Here is a 22,622-nt window from a genome sequence, read left to right on the forward strand (position 1 = left end):
TGTTTTTGCACATTTAGAGACAAAGACTCACAAATTTTATTGTAAATATTTTTTATACTTTTCAAATTTCCACTTTAACATGCAAAATCTGTTATTCATGCTCAATTGCATTGTTTTTTTCCCATTACAACTCTAAAATGTTTTTCTTCATTTTAAACTGTTATTACACTCTTATAACATGCAGTAAATTGTAAATAACTGCCAGATATTAAAAGTTCCAAGCTTTCTGGAAAAATGGGCAAAAGCACTTACTCACAGGACATTTTCTGACCCTTTTATAGTAAAAATAAGCAAATAAGTCCAGGTGGACATTTTGAGGCTTAGGTTTTAAAGGCTTAAGTACCTTATCAGATTATTCAGGGCTACAAAAAGAAAGCCTGCCTTGGTTGCTGCTGGCGGCGAGAGAGGTAGTCCAGGTGAGTGCCGGAATCAGTCCAAATGGTCTGGTTTTTGGGCACGGTGGAAGTAATGTAAAAGTGGTTGCCAACAGGCCAAGCCGCCACAGAATTTGATTGACTATGTTAATGGTTTAAGTCTCTATATAGTGAGGCAAGTGGCAAAACGCAGGTTAAAAACGTTACATACGCCGTCGCGAACGCATAGGTGTTGGCGGTGCAAAGCCACTCAAGAAACACTTCAAGAGTGTTTAACCGGATAAGAGAGCACTATTGGACAGAGGTTCAATACATAACAAAATAACAAAACCCTCCTACTGTAGCCGTCTCTGTGTTTACTGGTGAAAAAAAACCTGACTCTACTTTTCAGCCAGGAAAGTTAACAGTGTCCTGAAACCAGATTTGTTCCCTTTGCCACGCATGGAGGACTGCGTTGACCAAGTAAGGTCAGCCAAATGTGCAAAATTTTTGGATATATTGGATTCTCCACGGGCCCAGGAGATTTTTACAACTTCTACCTGCTTGTATTCCTATAAGGTAATCATGTCATCTTAAGTTACCTGTGAATTTAGCAAAGTGTGAATTTGCCAGAGCTACAGTTACCTACTTAGGCTAAGTGGTGGGGCAGGGGAAAGATTCACCCTGTTGAGGCTAAAGTGGTCGCCATCAAGAAGTTTCTGCCTCCTGTAACAAAGAGAGTTAATGGGTTTTTCTCAGCACGGTGGGGTACTACTACAGAAGTCCATGCTGGGGCAGGGGATATTGCCGCGAGCTGATGATGAAGTGGAGAAGGCCAGTCAGGTTCTTTTCAAAAAAGTTCAATTCATATTAGTTGAACAATTCTGTTATTGAGAAAGACGCCCTTGCATTATTTTGAGGATTACAGCATTTTGATGTGTATGTTAGTTCTGGGACCCCTCTCATAGTGTACACTGACCGTAATCCCCTTACCTTTTTGCGCTCTTTGCAAAATCCTAACCAACGCTTAATTAGATGGGCATTAATGGCATCAATGACGAAGGAGCATAAAGTTTTCAAGGTCTACTTGTACGTTTACATTTATTGAAGATACACAATTTCCATGTGAAGTTGTTTGTAGTCATGTGAAATACTGTAACTGTAAATGAACAAATGCAAAAGTGGCTATGAAATAATGTAAATAAATATTATGAAATACAATGAAATATGAGCAGACGTCGTTTCTACACACATAGATGAACTCATTTACTCACAAACAAAGCCTCTCCAAGGCGTACACAGGCGGATGGAGCCGGATGAAATGAAAGGTCTTGGGCCATGCTGTTCTCTAGCTTGCTTGGCAGGAAATAGGCCCTGAACTGATAGTGTGAGTTCAAACCACCAATGAGAATGCAAACATCTAAAATAACAGGGATAGGCTGCATTCTACTTAATGGCCTATAGGAGGTGCTACAGGCGCTTAAACAGAATGAATGCATGTAACGTTACGGTGGGTTGCCTTCTGCATGTATCGTGTTGAGTTCTAGTGTGTTGTGGTAGTTTCAGTTGTGATTTTGACTTGGCCACTGCAAAGAATAAACCACACCTGTGTTTAAGATATAAAAGTATTAACACAAATGCTGTTATTATTATCATATATCATGTATACAATAAGTAAGCAAGCAAGGAATGAGACTTTAAATGGGCATTTAGTAACTTGAATCTTTATTAGGAAGTTGTATTTGTTGGTGCCCAAAGCGCTTTACAGCTAAGTCTCATTCAGACACAGATGGCGACCATGCTGCCGTGCAAGGAGCTGGTCTTCATCAGGAGCAACTTAGGGTTCAGTGTCTTGCTCAGGGACACTTTGATATGACAGGGGGCCCGGAGCCGGCATGAACTCAGTGTGACCCGCTTCCTTTTCGTTAACCAATTTGGCTGTTGAGGCAGGGCGCAATGTTTCGATCGGGCAGTGACATGAACAGGCTACTGCTCGGACTAAAATTGACATTTCGCAGCGCTTCCACCTCATGTCTGCACCAGCTGTAAGTACGTGGCTGTTGAACGAAGCCTGAGAAGCAGTCTTTTTAGAACTGGGTCTCTGGTTTAGATTTGTATACCACTTTCCGATTGAGAAGATGAGAAGGTAAGATATTGTAGGGAACTATCTAACTGATGAAATATTTTTAAATTCAACAAGTCTAACAACAACTGATTTATCAGTTAATTTCAACTATGGCTTAATTTCTTAACATTATAATGATTGACTGCGTTCCACTTGTCACTTCACCCTTTAACCTGTGTGTAATAACTTCATTCTCAAAGTGCTGCTTTTATAGTTTGAAGACACTGTTACTTAACCTCTCATTGCATAATGCAATAGCAGCCCTACACCACCAGAGACCAACATTGGCTGCGCAATGGATTTTACAAACTTGCTCTCCGGACAGCCATGGCCAAGAGACAAGCAGATGGCTGAAATATCAACCCGTTGTACCAGTGTTCATAGAAGCTTTGTGAGTTGTTTCTCTGTTGGCTTCTCCACAGTCTGTGCTGACATACACTGATATGCCCTGCCCCCTCCCCCTACCGTGCCACTTATCAATGTTAGGGTCAACTGTCAACCTATCAAGCAGTTACCTTGGATACACCTCCAGCTGCTGAATCATGGTCATCTTTGACCTCAATCCTCACCGGAGTTCAACATGTAGAGTCCTGCTGTTGCTTCACCTCAGGGGGAAATGGTTTCATTTCTAATTATTCATTTTCATAATCTGCAGTGATTTACGGAAAACCTCACACGTGACAGATTTGAACAGAGGCCTGTACTACGAAGCAGGATTTGAGGTTAGCAAGGTAACTTCAGGGTTTTTCAGGGTTACGACGGTGGTTCACTTCTTACCGGGGTACGATCGCCATGGTAACTTATGCAATAATTATATTTTTATATTTATGTTTTATCCCCAGTCCATTTGAAACACCAATTGTCACCCACACCATAAGAATACGTCTGAGCAACGCATGAATTTAATGGAATACACAAATGTAATTACAGTCAGATCTCCTCGTGCCCTAACGACGGGGAAGTGATATTAGAAGCCTTGTGCATTCACACCGTGGGGATTTTTTTTTTGCCAGCTATCCTTCCTGCATTTAGCAGCTGCTGCAAAATATGCCACTCTGCTGCCGGTCGACGTGTCCACAATGTTTGTGACTGCTGATTGGTAGGCAAACAAATCCAAAGGAGCAAACAAGTCCATAAAGTAAGGTCCAAAGCACTAGTTAAGGCAGGCAGAAGCACACAGCAACGCAACATAAAACAAACAAACAAACAAAACAAAACAAGGAGTGAGTGGCTGATGAGGGGAGTGAGAACAGGTGAGCAGGTGAACGAGGAAGTATGGTGGAAAGGTCCGAGGGCATCCGATGGACGGCTTGAGGATGGCAGAGACGGGGGGCTGAGGGGAACTGAGGAGGAGATGGACGGAGTGGCTGTATTCGAAAGGGCCTACTATACTAGCAGTACATACAGTACGTAAATGTAGCATGTAGTATGTCGTATGCCAAAAACACCCGGATGCCAACTGATTCGGGAAAAATCTCCAGTACGCATCGGACTGGTCTACGTTGCCTACTGTGTCCCACAATGCTAAGTGCTGGCGGTGGTTTGCAAATAAATCGATTTGACAGTTTCATACTGCGTACTACTGTGAAAAGCAGTATGCTGTATGTACTGCATACTGCATTTGTCGGTAGTATGTAGTAGGCGGTTTTCGAATACAGCCCATGTCTCTGTAGAGCAGTGTGGTTTATGTGGATGTGTTCAGCAGAGGAAAAAAAACTTATTTTGACCAATCTTGATCTGAATCTTAAATCCAGGTCCAGGTTTGATGAGACGTGGTGAGCAAACTCTAGCTGCTGATGAAGACTGCGAGATGCAGTTGAAAACTCTGGAGAAAGCTCACTAAAACCACTTTTTCCAAGGTCAATATTGAATTGTCGCATGAACGGAGTCATTCACCTGTGAGCTTTAAGATTTCAAGATTCACACGTGCAGCAGTCTTTCATTCCGCAGTAATATGCAGTCATAGAGCAGAGCTGCATGGCTGGTACGGCAGATGATTTCACTGCACAGGACTGTCGCTTCCTGTTCAGTAGAAATGGTCATTAAAAAAAAAAACAACAAATCATTGAGGGAATTGCTTATTGCCAAAATATCCTATCATGCAGAGAAGCCCAGCCGCATTCAACTGATGCTGCTACATCATACTAGTCCAAATAGCAGTGAAAATGCAATTTATTTCTTTTTTCCCCCCCTAACTCTGGTCAGATGTGCAAAGCAGGTTCATTTATTTATAAGCGGGCAGACAGTAAAAAAGAAAAGAAAGTCTGTAAGTCTGTCTTACTGTGTCAGTAATAAAGACAGTCGCTCTCTGTGTATCTCCATTCAAAGTTTTATTTTTAAAAAAAAGCATAAAAGAAAAAGAAAAAAAAAAAAAAACATACTGAGTTTCTGTACAAATCTACATCTTTTTTTCCCCACTCAAGCAGAGGACCATATGCATGGCCTTTTTGGTTAAGCCCACGTCAAAACAAAAGCCTGACATTGATATCATGAGAGAGAACAGGCAAATAGTCCCCTTTTGGCACTGTTATTATTGCCGTACTGTACAGTGAGCTACTGTAGAAGAACTGCTACCTTTACACAAGGGAGTTTCAAGAGAGTACATAGTACTTTGTATTGAATGCATACAAACAAACCCGGAATCAAATGGAAACCAAAAAAATATAGAATATTTATGAATTTACAGTTTGATTTATATGACCATTATATTTTATCTATAGGAGTATTATTTCTTCATTATATACGCTTTGAGGCAAAAAAAAAAGAAGAAAGAAAGAACAATTCTTCCTATAGTTTAGTATCTGTAACATGCATATAACCATCATTCATTTTATCCCACCGATTTCTTTTAGCTTTACACTGTGTGCATGGCAGGAACTCACGAGGCATTACATTGCATTACATACATAGATAATGGTGTTTATTTCCAGTTGGAATGGACATGAATGGAGATGAGCCTTCTGTTGGGTTTTTTTTCACTGAAAATGCGATGCCGCACCTCCTTCCAGTGGAATAGTATCTAACATATCTGATCTTGGTCGTAACCCTATCTGCGACGGATGGGCGAGCTGGGCAGCGAGTTTTGGCTGGTTTACATGTGAATTTAACTTGAGCCCTGAGGATAAAGCCATCACGCCCTGCATCATAGCCCATAATCAACAATCATCTACCTAACCTCACTCCTTACCTTTAGGGGCATTATAAGGAGTTTAAAGGTTGTTTTGGGTAGTCGGGGGCTCTTCCTCAAGTGTTGCCACCTTATCTTTCTGTTCCCAGATCTAAGAAATAGTGTTGTTTTTTTTAAAATCAAGAACGAAAAAAACAGAGCTGAGAGAGAAGTTCAAGCCCATCCCAATTTCTCACCTCCGCGCAGCTGGCCAATAGTGGCCTGAAGTGGGTGTGAGCTTCGGATTGTCCGTTTTGGAAAAGTTACAAAAGCCCCCCTAATTCGACATCTGAAAGATGTGGGGGAGTGGGGACCGAGAAGCAGTTCTGGTTGAGTAAACACAGGCCCCTTAACAGAGCTGTTAAGACCAGTTGTAGGCAAGCTAGAAACACTCAGAGAGATCCAGAGACACAAATTGGCTTCTTTATCTAGTCGGCCTGGTAATGGCCCATAATGGCAGAAGTTTGCTAAACCTATTTCTCTGCAAGTTGGAGCCATGAGTTGGATTTCATCCAGTTGTGATGACACATCTAATCCTTTCTCGGGTTTGATCCAATTTGGAGCTCCCAGCTTATCTTCACTATGGGGAAAGAGGGAGATACTCTCTCTGATGGTCTATGGAAAGTATAGTTCACGCATCACTGATTATTGGCACGAATATACTGCGCATGGAAAGACAGCCTTACACAGGCTCCAGGTAACGTAAATGACATGAAAAGTATTTTTCTCGCTTCCCTTTAGTGGTATCTAGTTATGTATCCGATAGTTTTGGTTTTGCCTTCAGCGCACTATGCTGAGACACTAAAGCTCAATAGTGAGCAATCTTAAATGATGTGACAGCAAGTCCGGTAGTAGAAGACAACATTTACAAGACATACTGTCAGATAGAATAAAAATACTTGCGTTACAACAATAATACTATTACAATAATGTCTTTAGGTTATCTGGGGATAAGGGCACCTTGTCCATGTAATCACCTTACCAATTTACAGTCTATGGAACAGCTCCAGGGTTTTATTGGCTATGGGAAAGAGCTGTTTATGTTCCTGAATATTGATTGGACTGCCCTAAATCACAAGAAGAGTATGTAAAATATAAACTTCAGTGTATATGGTGGAGTGTTGCAAACACCGGTGGCAAATGCAGGAGATGTGACTATAAGCAAATGAGGATCACAGCATTGAGTGTGGCCTAGGTATAGCACTGTTCGTCAGTCTACCTGTGGGCTAGGTGCTAGAGGTAACGATCACATGTCCAGCTTGAGACAGAGTACGTGTGTCCACTGGTGCTTTAGGTCACGCAATGCTTAACTGATAATAGGGACATCTGAATACTACGTATCTCTAAGTCATTGTACAGTAACTCTGGCTTTGAACGCAACAACGAGAAAGCTCCGTCCTTGGATCAAGGTTGCGTATACCCCCCACCCCCCACCCCCCCCCCCACCATGCAAAGAACTGGAATCAAGTACAGTGTCATGGGAGAAGAGTAATGTGGTGGCAAGACTCACAAGACAAGTTGAAAGAGGAAAAGGGATAAGAGGCAGATCATGTACTGAAGGGAAGGAATGCGATTGAAGAATGAGGAATGGAGAAGGAAGAGGTTTGTACTCTCTGCTCAAATGGGGGATGAAGGCACAAGGGCAGGATTCATTCTGCTGTGCGTCTGTCTGTCTCTTGGCTATGGCTGGCATAGAGTAGATCGGATATAAGCTGAGCTCTCCCCCCAAAATCTACATTAACTCTGATTAGTGTCATGCTCCTTGCGAAAGACAACTAATTTATAATGTGTTGTACTCTCAATAGTCAATAGTTTGATCATTACACTGGGCAAGTATATGACTAAAGGCACTCTTTGGGGATCATTATTTAACTTCTAAAGTATTAGGAGTGCAGAAGGCGACAGGATTTTGTCTCTATATAAATGATTCAATGAGTCGTATAAAACTCAATTTAAATTCAAAACAAATTGGAACAATTGGAGAGATCGACATATTGCTGAGAAAGAAAAACACTGCACATGACACATTTCATTTAGCATTAACATTCATACAGTTTTTCATTCTTGGGTTAAAAAGAAAGAAAGAAGGTATACCACGCACAAAGCAGGATACACAAAACAAATAAAATGTAAACCCTCACAACGTGGCACTTTCTCAGTAGGGCCTCTGCTTAACCCTGTTAACAATCTTCAAAAATATCAGCGCTCCATGGGCCTGTAAATTAAATCTCACATGCTTCTCTGAACTCTGAATTCGAAACCTTGACATGTCAGGTGTGAATAGTATGAACATGAAGTATCCTGTAGGGATCAACTCTTAAACTACTGCAAATGGGACGTTGCGCACATCTACACGTGCACTATTTTTCAGTCGGTACACAGGAAGCAGAGACAAAGGGATTCAGTACAATTGATGTCCATGTTACAGTGTCTGACACAGGTATTGACGGATAACTTAAGTGTCCACATGAAGTCTGTTTGTACAGTCAGAGCCATTCATCCTGTTTATATACTATAACAACCTACTGTACAGTTAAACTACTTTCATCAGTTTAGTCATAGGTGCAGGGTATTTTATTTTGGTGTAAAATGGTGTACTGTATGTAGGAAGGTGTTCAAGATTGTTAGATTGTTAAAACATACTGTTGAAGATGTGCGTTCCAACTACTCGAACCTCTTCAGCTGTATCTGTGAGCAGTCTGTTGTCATCTGCATAGAGAATGATGTTTCCATGTAATGTCCTCATTTTCTCACACTTTCCACCTCACCTCATCCCATTCGCTACCTGGCTCTCGCAATCTTCTTCTTCCATAAGCAACAGACTGCTGCTTCGGTTTCAACACCTCCTTGTCTTTCACAATCACGGCCTATGAAATGTTGCCTTTACAGATGCTGCTCAGGTGACAGTCTGTCAACAAACAACACCAGAAGAAGCTTTGTTCCAATACTGTTAGTGTAAAACAGAGGTTCTCCAAGAGTTAAATTGGTGAAAGTATCCATCAGATTGTGAATGGTGAGAATTTATGTAGATAATATAACCGGATCTTTATCACAGTTTAACTCTTGGGTACAGCTGGTTGCCATGTCCTGAGGCTGCCTTGGTCTTCTGTGTGATTACATCTCTTCTACACAGTCTGGAAGGCCTTGGTTTGGGCTGGGATCATAACAGGAGTGGCCCCCATGCGCGTCAGGTTCCCAGGACTCAGTTTAGGGGGAGGGCTGGGCTTGGAGTTGGAGGTCGACGTGGAGATGGGCTTAGAACGGGGTTCAGGAGTCTTGGGAACTGTCTGATTGTAGCTAGGTGGAGACTGAGGGAAGGTGGAGGCTTGGCAGTTTTCCTTGAGGGCTGCCACTGCGGGGACACAGGCTTGTTGGCCTCGGGGCCCCATGTTGTGCACCATGGACTGGGTGGAGGAGGTGCCTGAGCGAGAGCTGCCAGAGCGGGACGAGGAGAGGGAGTTGGGCTTCATCAGTTTGGCTTTGGGAGCCTCGGCATCCTCCCTGAAACGAGCACATGGTTAGTAGGGTCCTCAACAGATCAAATTAACATTTACTAGTAGAGTGAAATTGAAATTGGCCTGGACAAATTATTACTAACACTGCATGGATGAAATTCAAATTCAGTTTGAGTAAAATTGATGTTATATCTACTAAACTAAAAATATGTTTGCTTTCAACCCTCTTTCTCGCTCTGTCACTGGCTACATTATTGAAAGGGAGTAATCCCCACCAACTTGCATTATTAATCCCAACAATTGCAAATTGCTAACAGTTAATTGTTTGTTTTTACACCAAACCGGAGCAATAATACTCAGTGTAAAGAACAATTCAGCTTCAACTAGTGCCGGCACTTGCATGCAGTCATTTAGGGAATCATCTCTATGAAGTACTGGTTTCCTACTTCTGAAGCATTGTTGGGATCAGAGAGGGGAGTCCTACAGTCCGCTGCTTCAAATGTACTCTGAGGATATTAGTGCTAACTGAGTTCACCTCTGAAGATGGTGCAGTGTATAGCGACAAGCATTCCTGGTTTCCTTTCTTTATCACGAGACTGTAAGAGTTCAGGCTGGGGTTATGACCGTGACAATGTGTGGTTATTACTGGCTGAGAAAAGGTTTCTCCCCATCGTATACCTGATTTCATTTGGGGTCTCTTCCTCTTCATATTTCTTCATCTCCTTTTTGCGGAACACCAACCAGATGATGAGGATGATGAGGAGGACTCCGAAGGATACACCAACCACCGCCCCTGCAACAACGCCCATCCCCCTAACATCTACACGCATGTAAACACACAAAAATCACAAAACACAAACACACATAAACAGTTGTGTGAGAAAGAGTAGACTGATATTGGGCTTAAAAGTAAAATTCATGCTGAAACACATTTTCTATTGTGCTCTTTTACTGATATTAGAGAGTAAAATAATTCTAAATTATGCTTTCCCTAATCTAGAACTGTGAACCCTTCAAATGTTTACAAGTTGTACCTCATGTCCCAATAAATCCTACATGAACTACTTTTATTTGCAGGTGCTTTATTTTCTAACATCCTGACTTTTACAGGTCTCTGGGCTTAGTGGTTCATCACTTGTGGGAAACCAGTGATTGATGGATCTGATCGATAGTGAGGGCAGTAAGTCATGCAAGTTGCAGCAGCAGTTTGCAATGCAGCTGTGGTTTATGGTGAGTGGCACACAGTACAAGACTGTCAATGTGAGTCCTCAAATAGTTAAGAGTTGAATTAAACCACAATTCAAATGTCACAGGTTCACACATTCACACAAGATATTTGTTGAGGACAAATTAAATGACAAGTCTAGTATTCTATATTTGTCTCACAAATCACGTGAAAACACCCAAACCAACAGTGTATCCTAATAAATGACAAATAAGATATAAGACTGACATATCTTATTTCTCTGTGCCATATAGCTCCATTGTTGTCCAAAAACTGCTAAAAACTCACACATACTGTAGTTCATTTTGACCCATTGCCGCACACGCCGTCCTGCTGACATACTAGAGCACCAAATGTGTATTAATCCGCTGCTGAAAATAGTCCCCAACAAAGTTTCTGTAGCATTTGATTGAAAACTACAGTGACCAGCTGATTCAAAGATCCAAAGAAACGGAACTGTCTACCACATGATGGTAGACAATTGTCTTAGGTTAGGGGCTCACAAACAACAAAAAAAGCATACACCCATGAAAGGCTCACATAAAACAACATTAAAACACAGACAGTTCCATCGATAAATAAGAGCAAGTGTGCAAAGCTGCGTTTAAAAGCGTAGTGACCATCCATTTAGCCGTGCTTGATGATTCTTGTCTGTTTTTTTTCTTGCTTTTCTCTGTGAGTGAAGCTGTGTTGCACCAGCAATGCATGCAATGTTGAATGTGTACTGATTCGATGAGTGACCAGTGTACACTGTTAAATATCCTGTCTGACATTATTAAACATATTACTGATGAAAATATGTATTTGTGAGGTGTTTTTAAAGATGTATATGTTCAGAAGCAACCTATGGGCTTGGGGCTGAGAGCCTTGGACAGGGTAGGGAAGTCATAAAGTATTGAGAGACGGATAAACACAGTTTTGTTTTGTTTTTTGTTTTTCTTGGGTTTTCTTTTTTCCTTTCTTTCTCACTTTCTACAAGAAGAAAATACAGAATATTGCCAGTAGGTCTACAGGTGCTGTGAGAAAACGTGGTTGTAGATTTTTCAGCCCATTCAGTATTCATTGTTCAGCAAGGGCTTTTCCACTCACAGTGCATCTTGACCTCCACTGTGCAGCTCTCTTCTCCCACATCGTTGCTGGCTATGCATTTGTAGACTCCGGTGCTGTCCTTGGTCAAGTTCCTCAAAGTCACAATCTCTGGATTTTTCAAATCTGATGGTATCAACAAAGAGAAAACAGGACATACGAGTTTATTATTGTATATCAAATTGTGGTTTAAAACAATTTTGACAGTTTAGACAATTTCTTTAAAGACACAACATTTTTGCCACATTTTAGTGTCACCTTCTGAGGATATACATGACTATAAGAGCGGAAGCAGAAGTAGAAGAAGTAGAATTGAAATAGACAGAATCTCAGTCTAGTTTAAGACAGCAGACTGCCGAAGTCACAAGACAGAATTACATATTCACACTCCATTTCATTCACTGATGACTGCTATTTGTCTCTTGGAGTCTTTGCAATCAATTCAACCATTCTGAAAGATCTGCGAAGAGGTCCACAGGGGTGTGGCAGTCATACAAAGATAGAAACATTCAATGTTATTCTTGACAAATTAGGTGTTAGCTGTTTGAACGTGGAATACAAGGATTTGGCCTGTTTGTGAACAAGCTGATGCACTTTGTACGAAACGATCCAATTCAGATTCTTCATACAGAGCAAGTCTCCTGAAAAACGGCTGCAAGTGCTCTTGAAACATGGTCTGCAATCAACTTGCCCCCTCAACGTGTTTATAGCCCTAGGTATTTTTTGTTTGACAAACTGAGAAAGATCATTTGCACAGGTGGCAAGAATAAAACAATGAACTCAGAATAACGCAAACACAACGGCATCAGCTGTCACTGATGACCATCAACCCTGAGCTTATTGGGACTTTGAAGAAGTTATGACTGAGTTTGCTAAAAGGAAAGCCCGAAAGAAGTCTTTCTAAGGGTAAGGTGCAGTATTCCACTGGTCTATTCCTATCCTGCTGCTGCATTGCATATTGGCCTGTAGCTAGCATCTAATAACGCTATGTTGTGTTGTGTCGGTGTCTGCCCATATGGAACAACGACCCTTGGTGACTGTTCAGCCCAGATATGGAACAGAAATTCTGAAATAGTGCATTAATAGTTTGGTTTTGCATAGCTTGAGGTTGGTTGTTGGTGTGTTATAATATAATATATATATAATATAAATAATCGGTTAAATTCCCATCACAAAGTGGGATATTGAGTTGGACAACCTACATTAAACACAGTATTACAATTATGCTTTATTTTCCATTTAATATCAGATACCTATCAGGTACCTTATACCTTATACATTATATTAACGTACACCGCCCCTGTCCCCCCTGCGTTACATTAACGCACCCACCCCCTACTGGACACTTTATTTGGTCACTGCACTGTTTGTTATTTATCTTATTCTTTTACCTTTATATTTTTACATGTTTGTTGTCAGCACCATCAGACCACGGCAAATTCCTTGTAATGTATGTTACTTGGCAATAAACAGTTTATGAATTCTGAATTGTGAAGATACTTTAAGGCTTTTAGTCAAGTCATATTGTAAAGGTTCTCATTGAACCAATGAGGAAAAGATTCAGTGCCAGTCCAACTTTTCCTGATACAAATGTTTCAGTGCCAGCGTTTCCTTTCTCAGTTCCGGTTTTGCTTTCGATGCCAAATTCTACTTTCGATGCCAAATTTTAAAGTCTCTCTCTTGGCTCCATAAAAGTCTTTGCATACTGGACAGGCAGGCACATACTCCAGCGTGTGATTGGACTTACCTATCAGGGCCAATGGAGGCAGCTTGCCAACATACTTGCCCTTGTCCAGTACCCTCTCCCACTTGTAGTGGATGGGATCAGAGCCATCAGCAGACTTGCAGCTCATCTTAACATCGCCGCCCTCCAACAGTTTGCCCTCCATCCAGCACCGCGGCTTGGACGGCTTCACTGCAGATAGACAATCGGATGCAAACACAAATGTCCTTAGATATTGTTCCCTCACCCAGACTTTTCCCACTAAAGACTGGTGCTCTCCACAGGCTAACATTAGGGGGCTGAAGCACAACAAGAGAGGATCTTCCTACTGCAGAAATGCGGATTTGTGTTGAAAGGATTTTTGTTGCAGTTTGTATAACAATAGATGTAGACTTGGCCACCTGTTCATAGTGAGGACTACGTGAAAAGTGTCTCAACAAATAGAAGATTTCCTCAGCACAGATGGATACTGTATGCTAAGTTAAGGGTTCGTTACTTAAGGATGTTTGTCCTTAAGGCAAAAGTTGATTCTGTCAGTGAGCAGCCGAGGACCAACAAAGTGAAGCTTTCGGTGCCCGTCTCCACAGCGCCCCATGGTCAAGGAAACTACGGGGGCAGCATTAGAGGTCTCGGAAGCTGTCAGCGCTCTTTGGGCTTCTTTTTGCCTTCAAAGAGGGGCAGGCAGGTGCGATGCTGCAGCAGTGACGAGTGTTGAGCGGTGTCAGAGGAGCTGGTCGGCGACGGATAGAAACGTATGTTAAACAGATGTTCAACAAGTCAGTTCACAGCCGTGAGCCGCCTTCAATTGGCCATGTGTCTGAACTGAGTCCGATGATGATAAGAGACTTGCAAAGTCAACGGACAGCGTGTGTGTGTCGCTGGCCAGAGAACTAAGGTTGAATTAACTGTTCAGGACAATGGATTTGGGGTACTGTGAGTATTCCTTGTAACTTAGATAAGGTCTCCCCTGTTAAACTGTATCTGAACTTTGCATGTCCACTTTCCCTTTGTAACAACTAAGACCTTATATTTGTTTTCAGACAGATATACTGAACATGGTAAGGTTATTCCATAAACTGCACTCAGTGCAATTAGGTAGAGCACCACGTAACACATTTCATCCAGTCCCTACAAGTTATGATCCTTTAAGGGTAAATTCTGTATTTTTAAACCTGGGCCCTATTTATTTATTTTTTTTACTAAATGACTAATTGGTTCAAAAAGTTTTGGAATTCGCCCAGTAGATCACCTCAGCCAGCAGCAGCGAAACTGACAGACTCGGGTTGTTATTCTGTCTGATAACGGAAGTCTCGCACAGTGAGAGGTCTCGCTCTTAAATCCCACGAGTTGTTGCGGGAGGACGACGGAAACGTGAGTCAGAGTCGGACAGAGGAGTTTGTTGCGTTGGAGTACAGAAAACGTAGCTCGGTGTATTTGTTTTACCCAGAAGATAAAAAAAAAGAATGGTTCATGTCCGTGCATTAAAATACCAGAATTACCTTTTGAGATTTTAATGAAACCAAAACCCATTTGATACTAGATCCCGATGACCCTTCAATTTTATCTCTCGTTTTAGAACATGAAAAAGTATGAGAGGCGCCTCCATTCGAGCAAATGTCTTGCTACAGTGTCACAGACCTTGGCACAGATTTGGGGTTTTGCTATTTTCAGGTCAAGTTATTTAGAAATGTCTCGTCTTCGCTTTCAATTTGGCTGTGGCCAGTGGTGGGCGTCCAATGTGTATCATATGTTGCAAGACGGACACACTCTGGCCAGAGGTCTTGCATTAGCCTGGAAAGCTAATGGTCAGTTGCACACGTGAAATACAGAAAACACGATCTCAAGGGGAGGTCCACTGAATCCCCAGTAAACTTAGGGAGGGTGTTTTCATTCTGGAAGCATTTTGACCTTGTACGATCTGAGTCTTGAGCTGTTGTGACATTTTTAGGGTGAGGAGATGTGTGAGAGCTGCTGGTGTCAGGACAACAACCTACTTCTGAACGTCAGCAAGAATAAGGAGCTGATAGCGGACTTTGGGAAGAGGCAGCCCTTAATATAAACAGGTCCTCGGCGGAGAGGGTGGACAGCTTCAAGTCCACAAAACTGAGGAATTAGGAACTACTCCTGCGCCATCGAGAGCATTCCAACGGGGAACATCACTGCCTAGTATGGAAACAGCACCGAACAGGACTGCAAGGCCCTGCAAAGAGTGGTTCGTGCAATAGCCAGGACCATGTCAAGCCAGCACTGAGAGGCTCAGGAAGAGCTTCTACCCTCAGGCTACTAGGATCTAAATGAAGTCACTGTCTAAGACCAAATATATAATGTGCCAAAATATCCCGTGTACAGGCACTGCTATTTTTGCGCTGGTGACGTCATATAGGAGCCAGAGTCTGCGCTCCAAGGCTGATGCTGGACATCCCTCACGTCGGTTAGTGAGGCTTGAAACAGACGATCGCGGTTACGGAAAGTTCAAACCAAAGTTGCATCTCCTCTTGCCGTTTCTACTCTACGTACAGCTCCCGAAAAGGAGTCTGCAGGTGCCTCCGTGAGTTCAGTCAGAGCCAAACCTATCAGAACAATGAACATGCATCAGTGCGAGTTAAAAAACAGTGTGTGCTGAACTTTTGGTTTGGTCCACGTCCGCTAACATGGAGGGGGCCAGGTTTATAACCTAAATTGCAGCCAGCCACCAGGGTTCACTTTTGGGAAGCTGTCATGTCGTCCATCTTTATATGCAGTCAATGATCTGAACTTTCAAACACACACACTTTCAGAGTACCACAGTATGCTGCACTGCATTTAATGACAGCTCTACTGCTAAGAGCTTTGGGGTTTCATGACACTTTCAGTTGTACAGCGTTCTCATGAGTCCTCTCTCTGTCCGTGGTTTTTCTTATTTGAACCTAAGTGCTGTTTGCCACTTACCCAGCACTATGAGGCTGATGGTGCTCCAGTGGTATTTTGCGCCAGTCTTGACTTTGCAGCTGTACTCTCCTGAGTCTGTCAGAGACAAGTCACTGATCAGCAGGGAGGCATCGCCTTTTAAGTACTCTCCAGCGAAGGCTACGCGGCCACGCTCTGCTTCATTGGGGTCAAAAACCCGTCCGGCGAAGTAGGTGATCACCTGGTGGGGGGAGTGAAATGAGTGGGGGGATTTGTAATGGGGTAAACAAGGCAAGACACATTAAATGCAACAATGTGGACAAGAAAGCTCAAGGAGTTTGTAGTCAAAGTGTTTTGTAAATACTGCATTTTCCCCTCCAATTGAAGCCTGTCTGCAAATTTTACATTTCTATAAACAGATTCCAGTCCATCAATTTTGAACAAATATGTAGCACAGTGTGCGTTGCAGGACAGTGTTGATTCTCATGCCCTAATTATGCTTGACAAATCATTTTTACACATCCCTCCGTGTCTGATCTGGTGCCTCAAAACTGATCCTGATCCCAGCTTTGAACACAAAGCTCTAATTAGGGATGTCGATAATTACCCGCTCGGCCGTTAACCGACAAAAAGAATCTTGACTGGTTAATACTCTTAACTAATCAGTTAAAATAGCCTAAATATTATTAATAGCCATGATGTTGCTCCTGGGAGATGACTACAGCACCCTTCGACAAGCTAATGACCCAGAGGCGGCTGTTTATTTTATTTTAGGACTATTTGAAGTCTGAAAAATGCGACTACAAGTTTTCGTTTTGTTAACTGTCGACTGTTTTTATAACATTATTCTGTGTTGTATGATAAAAAACACTAGATTTAATTTAATTGGACAGTTGGAATATCATTATCATTAGTCTCCCGGGGGGCAATGACCTTTGAGTCACCTATTCGGTGGCCGACCAACTGTGAAATATGGTCAAAATCTCCCCTTCTGTTCCTGAGTTGTGGTGTTGAATGATGGCCAAAAGAAAGTGTTTCCCCAGGAAATTCTGATGTCACAGTGAAGTTGACCTTTGACCTTTTGGGTAACAACAACATCTGTGTGAAATTTTGTCATAATCACCGCATCAATTCTTGACTTACGCCCAAAAAAACGTGTTTGTCAAGGTCATATTGAGGTCACCTTTGGGTCAAAAGTGTCACCAATCTATTGTCCGACCAACTGTGTGTTATTTGTGAGGTCACAGTGACCTTCACCTTTGACCTCCAAATTCTAATCAGTTTATTTTTGTGTCCAAGGGAATTCGAAGGAATTCCTTCAGGGCACCCCTGAGATATCACGTTCACGAGAACGGGATGGACGTGAGGTCACAGCAACCTTTGACGACCAGATTCTAATCAGTTCATCCTCGAGTCCAAGTGGACGCTTGTGCCAAACTTGAAGACATTCCCTCGAGGCATCCCCAAGATATGGCGTTCGCGAGAATGGGCCCGACAACCCTGAAAACATCCTAAATAGCACATTAGATAACAAATAATCAGAGTTGCTCCATTCTCAACACACTTCAATTTAACAGTCTCGCATGGAGAGGCACTCACCACTCTCTGCCTGTTGGTTGGCTTGAGAAGCAGCCACTCGATGTCCAGGGTGGGGTCATCACCCACCCAGAACTGATGGTGGCAGGGCAGCGTGGCGTTGTCTCCAACGACCCTCTTCATCTCTGTCTGGGCGCACGTCGTCAGCACACCCAGCAGAACTGTAGAGAGACCAGTCCAAGAAAACTGCATCAGATATTACCCGACGGCAAAAGCAGTTTGGCGTAACTTGGTCCCTCAGATCAACGTTCTGCCGCCAGAAAGCTGCCTCTCACACGACCAATTGAAATATTCGGACTAAAAGCAGGTCAAGTCGGCTTTGAAAGTGTGGCACTAGAAAATCAGCGCTCACGAGGAACACTTGAAGGGAACATTTCAGCTGAAGAGCGCATTTTTGCACAATTATCTAATCAACAGCATGAACTTGAATGAAATCATCAAACCGCTGAAGATGCCATTTATGCTGATGGTAATCAAAGGGGGGGGGGGGGGGGGGGGGGGCACAATAAATGCACAATTCAGGAAATCAATGTGAACGCAACACACACACACACACACACACACACACACACACTCGCACACAAATACACTAATAGTAAGCCCAAAACAAAGACAATATATAGAGCATGGTACAATGGATAAGATCCAAAGGGGGATATCACTGGCACAGCTGACCGGGGTGGAAATTACCCAGAGGCTGAGGATGAAAGCCTGAGCTTCCAATTGTTTCCCCTTTTATTCATCCTTCCTTGGACACTGATCAGCTGTATGGACTGCGGTGTCCCGCTGGCTGGACACATTTGTGCCCTGTGTGGCGGAGCAAAAATAGAAGAGGAAAATGTGTGTGTGTGTGGCTTTTTTCACCGTATATATACAACAATATTCTGGTTTGACGCAGCCAGCTTTCTGGGAAAAGAAAGTTAAGATGAATGCTGAAATAAATACGTTTGACGTGAAGATACGTTTGGAAGTAACATGCTGTTATTTCATACAACTATAGCCTATTACTATCATTTTTGATTCCACATTCATTAGGAAAACAAAATGGTCAGGAACCAAGCCAACCTTCCTGCGCTTTATTAACAAATTCAAACAATATAGCACCATTTTGTCTTCTGTTAAAAACAAAAAAAAAAGCTATTAAGACTTTTAAAGTTATTATACTAATTGAATATGCTGCATATGACACAAAATCTGGCATTGAAACATGTATTTTGTTTTTGGCATTGTCTTCTTTTGCTTTCCATTGTCTATGCATCTGTTTGCATCGCTTGGTTTTTGTTTGCATTGAATCTCAAACTGAGCTTTTTTTTCATTTGTTTGCGTGTGGGTGCTCCCAAAGAGGACGTTTGACTGTTGAGACTCTGAGATGAGGACTCACAGTTGGTGGTTGAACTGTGGGGTTGTATGTTTGCTGATTGCACTGGTTGTATAACACACTGTGGTGAACTTCTGATTGTTGTCTGCTAGTGCCTTTGAGATATCTGTGTGTGTGTGTGTTATTAGCTAATAGTGTGTTTTCTGTAGGTGTGTATTTTCATATTTTATATTTATATGTTCAGAATTGGTACATAATTGAGTTCATGCGTGCATTTCCTGTTTTGACTGTGTGTCTGTGTGTGTTAGCGAAAAGCAAATGCCTGCGTGTTTATGAATATCAACAGGCATGTGTATGTGCGCGTGGTGGTGTGTGAGCATGTGCATGCGCAACGTCTATCAACACGCCCATTTGCTGTAGAAGGCACATGGGTAAGATACAAACAAGCACGTGAGGTTAGAATGGGTTATATGTGTGTGCACGCTTTCGAACACACATGTATGTGAATGTGTCTTTGTGTGTGTGTGTGTGTGTGTGTGTGTGTGTGTGTGTGTGTGTGTGCATGCATGACGCGCAGGCACATTCCTGTCTGTGAGCGATTATCGCCACTAAAGGTCCCGCTGAAAAAGTGGCACGGAGAGCTTTGTTTCTGTGAACAAGCCCTCGGGTGAGCTGTGCTCCAATAAACTCCCCGCTGCACCTCCCAGTAGACTTCGCACTGGACCAATTATAGTGGCAGTGGGGGCCGAGGGGATGCAACAGGGACCCGGTTACCCTTCAAACTGTCAAAAGTCACACTGCCTTTCCTGCCTGCTTGCTCATATGCAAGTCACCGCATTGCCCCCCCAGCTCTGAGGCTGGTACCACAGAAAGCTCTGATCTTAGGAAGTACTTGAAATAGAAAAAAAGTTAAAAAAAAAAAAAAAGAAAAAGGATGGCAAACTCCCTCCTCCGAGCTCATTTCTCCTAAATCTCTCTCTTTTTTTATCCTGTGGTTGGGTGGCGATGCATAAGTTAAATTGTCTTCCTCTCTTTCATGTATTCACGCAATCAGTTGTGATTTTTGTCCGTATGTTCACTGGGGTGATTGCTTCCATGCAGTTTGGGGTCTGATTAAATAATGAATGAGGGGATAATGACAAATAACCGAATCAAATCAAAAGCAGTATACAGAGAGCCCTGAACAATGGCGAACTAACTGTTCAACTCAAAGTAAATGTAAGATGTGCCACTAAAACGAAACTAACTTTTATATTAAAAAAAAAAAAGATATCCATGTCGCCTCCACGTTTTCCACCAAAACGCCAACAACTCGCTTTGCACCGCCTCCCAACCGTGCACCGTTTCAAGGCTGTGAAAATGCCCAACCACCAAGGCGCTGCTATTGGCATGTGTGGACATGCCTCACAATGTGGTTACAGGTGAGTTTGCCTTCGATTCAAAATAAGTGTGCTTCGAAATAAGCTACTGAATCTTCGCTCATTTAAAAGTCTGTTCTGACTTTCGAAGCCAGGCCGGGCATACTGCGTAATAATGCGATTTGACAGTATCATACTGCATACTACTATGAAAAGCAGTGCGCTGTATGCACTGCATTTGTCGTTGGTATGTGGTGGGCGGTTTCCGAATACAGCCTAGGGTCGAGGTTGAATTAGGGCGGAGCATGATCTTGTTCCCGAACTTATGTCATAATAACGCAATTTCTGGTAAAGACGGTTTCATGTGTCCTCCCAGCGCCAATCCTCAAGTAATGAATCACCGGCGCTGTCGTCAGTAAAACGCAATTTGTTTGCTTGATTCAAAACAGCAGCGCTTCCTGTCACTCTCCGCGCTGGGTGCAGTCTAATAAAGGAGGAGTACAGGAGCAGCACCAGGCTGAGATATTGTTCCTGATAGCTGGCAACCTTGTGATGCATGCTCAGATCAGAGGTGGGACGACATTAGCTGGGGTTTACCTCCAAATACCTCCACGATGAATTACGATGGCGTGGCACGAGCCGACTCAACAGCAGTGACAAAGGTCCAAGCGTTTATTGTCGCTTTAAAAGGGAACTCCACCAATTTTAATTTGGAAATTTTTGAAAAGATCTGGGGATGTGGAGTTTGCCAGAACCCCTGTAGCCCGTCTTCCTCATCGCTGCTTGAGGGTGGAGGCTCCAGGCTGCATTAGCCCGCTACTAGCAAAGCACACCCGCATCTCTGACTAAAAACCGCTGTGTTGCACTGTGGGTAATCAAGGCGCCAGGTTTTTTTTTTTACCAAAGAAGAAAGAGAAAGGACTATATATCTCTGGCTCTGCTGCATCAACCTCCATGAGTCCAAAAATGTTATCGCAGTGAAAAATAAACGACTACTCTTCAGTAAGTGTACTTACTTTAATCGTTGTGGAAAAAGTTGCCATCATATTTGTGCGTTTTCCACACCAATCAGTTGGCGTATTTTCAAATTGAATTGCAGGCCAAAAGGAGTGACATTGACGATCTTTGAATAGGTTTAAATGGTTGAATGGTACTCCCCTTCCAAACTGTGACTAACTAGTTTAATGAGGCCACATATGACCCAGACACTTTATTGTTTTCAGCATGTATGGGACATATTTCTTTGTTTTTATCTTCAGATTGCAGAACTGTAGCTGATGTACTATACATAGTATGTACAAATAGTGACAAAGTCGTCTCTTTTCGTTTGGATTTTGAGCATATGCGGTGGCTGGAGTCTCAGCAAACACGGAAAGACCTGGTGTACTGGAGATCCTGGGTGTTTTCATTTCACTGCGCCAACTATGACAGCACATATTGTCTGTACTGTAAAGCAGGCTGCGCCGCGGATTTCACCTGCAGCGCTTCAAACAACCGACCCGACCTAGATTTCGTGTCAGTCGAGATCGGGCAACCTGCCCTCACGGCACAGTGCAAAGAGCATTGCTACATTGCGCCGCACAGCACAGGACCACGAGGGAAATAAATGTCATAACTTAACAAATACAGTTTTGGCTAAAATTTAAGAAAAAGTTGCCTCGTTCCAGCCAAATCCCCTTGTAACTTACCTTGGGTTAGGGTTGGATACCTTGCCAAGAAACAGAAGAATGGGATACATTCCTAAGCTCTTTCCAACACTGTTCAAAAGATTACTTTTATGATTTTTACTGTCTGAGAAAGAAAAAGAAAGCACGAGAGGCCCGAAAGCAAAAAGAGAGTGACGAAAAGGGTAAGAAAGAATTACTGCACATGTGGTGAAGTTCTGGCATTTGCTCAAGCAGCCTCCGAAAAATGATGCCAAGTAGAAAGTCAAACAAAAACATTAGCTGCAGACGCGAACGCTGATGTGAAAGAGTTAGTCAGTACATTATTCACACCCGGTGAATAATGTATGTATATGTTATGCTATCTGACGTCCCCCCCCCCCCCCGCCGCTGTACCTGTTTCCCTGCACGTTAGCTGCTCTCTGAAGCGTGCAATCATTTCGCTGCAGCCTTGAACACTTAAGGAGGAGCAGGGGAACTGGCACTCAGAATGAATCATCTTTTATGTCTTTCGCTACCGACCGCTATTACTTTGGCCTGTGTGCAACAACAGAAAAACTACACTGATAGGTCCATGTAACTTAGGGATTGCGAGACGGGGAACTTATGGGAACAATGGCTTTTTCCAAGAGAAAACTTGCAAATTGCTCCAATTCCACCAGAGCAC

General features: G+C 42.7%; 1 protein-coding gene across 1 annotated transcript in view; it reads right to left on the reverse strand.

The window, feature by feature from the left end:
• Nucleotides 1-8,769: 8,769 nt before the first annotated feature.
• The window catches only part of LOC139295533 (CXADR-like membrane protein), a 33,862-nt gene continuing 20,009 nt past the window's right edge, over nucleotides 8,770-22,622 (reverse strand). The window contains exons 3-8 of the mRNA XM_070917727.1: nucleotides 17,619-17,776; nucleotides 16,062-16,260; nucleotides 13,158-13,325; nucleotides 11,414-11,536; nucleotides 9,778-9,919; nucleotides 8,770-9,145 (exon numbers count right to left, since the gene is read on the reverse strand). Of these exons, the coding sequence (XP_070773828.1) occupies nucleotides 8,770-9,145; nucleotides 9,778-9,919; nucleotides 11,414-11,536; nucleotides 13,158-13,325; nucleotides 16,062-16,260; nucleotides 17,619-17,776 (1,166 nt within the window). The remainder of the gene's footprint in view (nucleotides 9,146-9,777; nucleotides 9,920-11,413; nucleotides 11,537-13,157; nucleotides 13,326-16,061; nucleotides 16,261-17,618; nucleotides 17,777-22,622) is intronic.

This window comes from Enoplosus armatus, chromosome 13, assembly GCF_043641665.1.
Source record: "Enoplosus armatus isolate fEnoArm2 chromosome 13, fEnoArm2.hap1, whole genome shotgun sequence".
Taxonomy (NCBI): Eukaryota; Metazoa; Chordata; class Actinopteri; order Centrarchiformes; family Enoplosidae; genus Enoplosus; species Enoplosus armatus.